At 61.9% G+C, this 1,398-nt stretch overlaps 1 protein-coding gene across 1 annotated transcript in view; it reads left to right on the top strand.

The window, feature by feature from the left end:
- The window catches only part of CROCC (ciliary rootlet coiled-coil, rootletin), a 35,497-nt gene that overhangs the window by 24,163 nt on the left and 9,936 nt on the right, over nt 1-1,398 (top strand). The window contains exons 25-27 of the mRNA XM_005858733.2: nt 3-76; nt 532-691; nt 907-1,074. Coding sequence (XP_005858795.1) covers nt 3-76; nt 532-691; nt 907-1,074 — 402 coding nt within the window. The remainder of the gene's footprint in view (nt 1-2; nt 77-531; nt 692-906; nt 1,075-1,398) is intronic.

The raw sequence follows: 1,398 nt of genomic DNA on the forward strand, positions 1-1,398 counted from the left end.
AGGAGCGCGAGGCCCTGCGGCGGTCCAACGAGGAGCTGCGGGCTGCCGTGAAGAAGGCCGAGAGCGAGCGGATCAGGTGGGGAGACAGGAGGGACCAGCCCGGAGTCCTTCACTGAGCCCTGACCTTCACACTGAATTTTGTCCCTGGAAGCTAACTTCACCCCAAGGTGCAGGGGAAATGGCGCAGGTGGGGAGTTTTTGCCCTTGAACCAAGCCAGGCACTGATGGAAGGGGAAAGGTGGCAGCAGGCAGGGTTGGGTCCAGATTCCGACCCCACCTGGTGGATCTCCCTGCAGACTCAGTGCGTGCCCCCCTACCCCAGTCATTGGTCCGTCTCTCCCAGCTGAGGGCCTGGGCCCAGCCCGGAGGGGTCAGCTCAGGACAGGGCCATGTGGGCAAGCAGCACTGGGGGCACCTTCAGGCCAAGAGCCAGTCGGACCCATTCCAGGAGTAACGGGAAGGGACTTCTGTGTAGAGCCACACTATACTCTTCCTGGAACCTAGGCTGCCTCTGACCCCTGCCCTTTTCAGCCTGAAGCTGGCCAATGATGACAAGGAGCAGAAACTGGCGCTCCTCGAAGAGGCTCGGGTGGCCATGGGCAAGGAGGCCGGGGACCTGCGGGCCGGGCTGCAGGAGGTGGAGCGCTCTCGGCTGGAGGCTCGGAGGGAGCTGCAGGAGCTCCGGCGGCAGGTACCCTCCGCAGCGCGGCACCCTCCCCGGGCACTTGCTGTCTGCCCCTGGGCCAGGAGCACCCCCTTTCTGGAGCCAAGGGCCCTCCATATGTAAAACCTGGGGCTGAAACTATAATACTGGAAGCTTTGAGCACTCACCAACACCCTGGGCCAGGTGGGGCTGTGGGTGCTGAGACTGGGTCCTCGGTCCTACCTGTGTCCACTCTCTCACAGATGAAGATGCTGGACAGTGAGAACGCCAGGCTGGGCAGGGAGCTGGTGGAGCTGCAGGGCCGCCTGGCACTCGGCGAGCGGGCAGAAAAGGAGGGACGAAGGGAAGCCCTGGGCCTCCGACAGAAGCTGCTGAAGGGCGAGGCCAGCCTGGAGGCCTTGCGACAGGAGGTAACTAAGTGGGTGGCAGGCTGCCTGGAGGGAGAGGGTCCTAGGAGGCAGCAGGCTGCTCTGTGCCTCTCTCCTTCCTCCCTCTGCAAGAAGCAGGCAGGAACTCTAGTGCTGGAGTCATTCTGAGACCACTACCCAGCACTTGTCCCTTACCCGATTGCTTGAGAATCTTCCCTAGTTATCTATACTAATAAAAGGGTAATATGCTAATTAGACCAGACATCTTCCAGATGTCCCTCTGGACAAAGCCACAGTGGCGGGACCGAGGCAGAGGCAGTTAGGGGCGATCAGGCTGGCAGGGGAGAGCAGTTAGGGGGATCAGGC

This window comes from Myotis brandtii, unplaced genomic scaffold (assembly GCF_000412655.1).
Source record: "Myotis brandtii unplaced genomic scaffold, ASM41265v1 scaffold1204, whole genome shotgun sequence".
NCBI classification, from domain to species: Eukaryota; Metazoa; Chordata; class Mammalia; order Chiroptera; family Vespertilionidae; genus Myotis; species Myotis brandtii.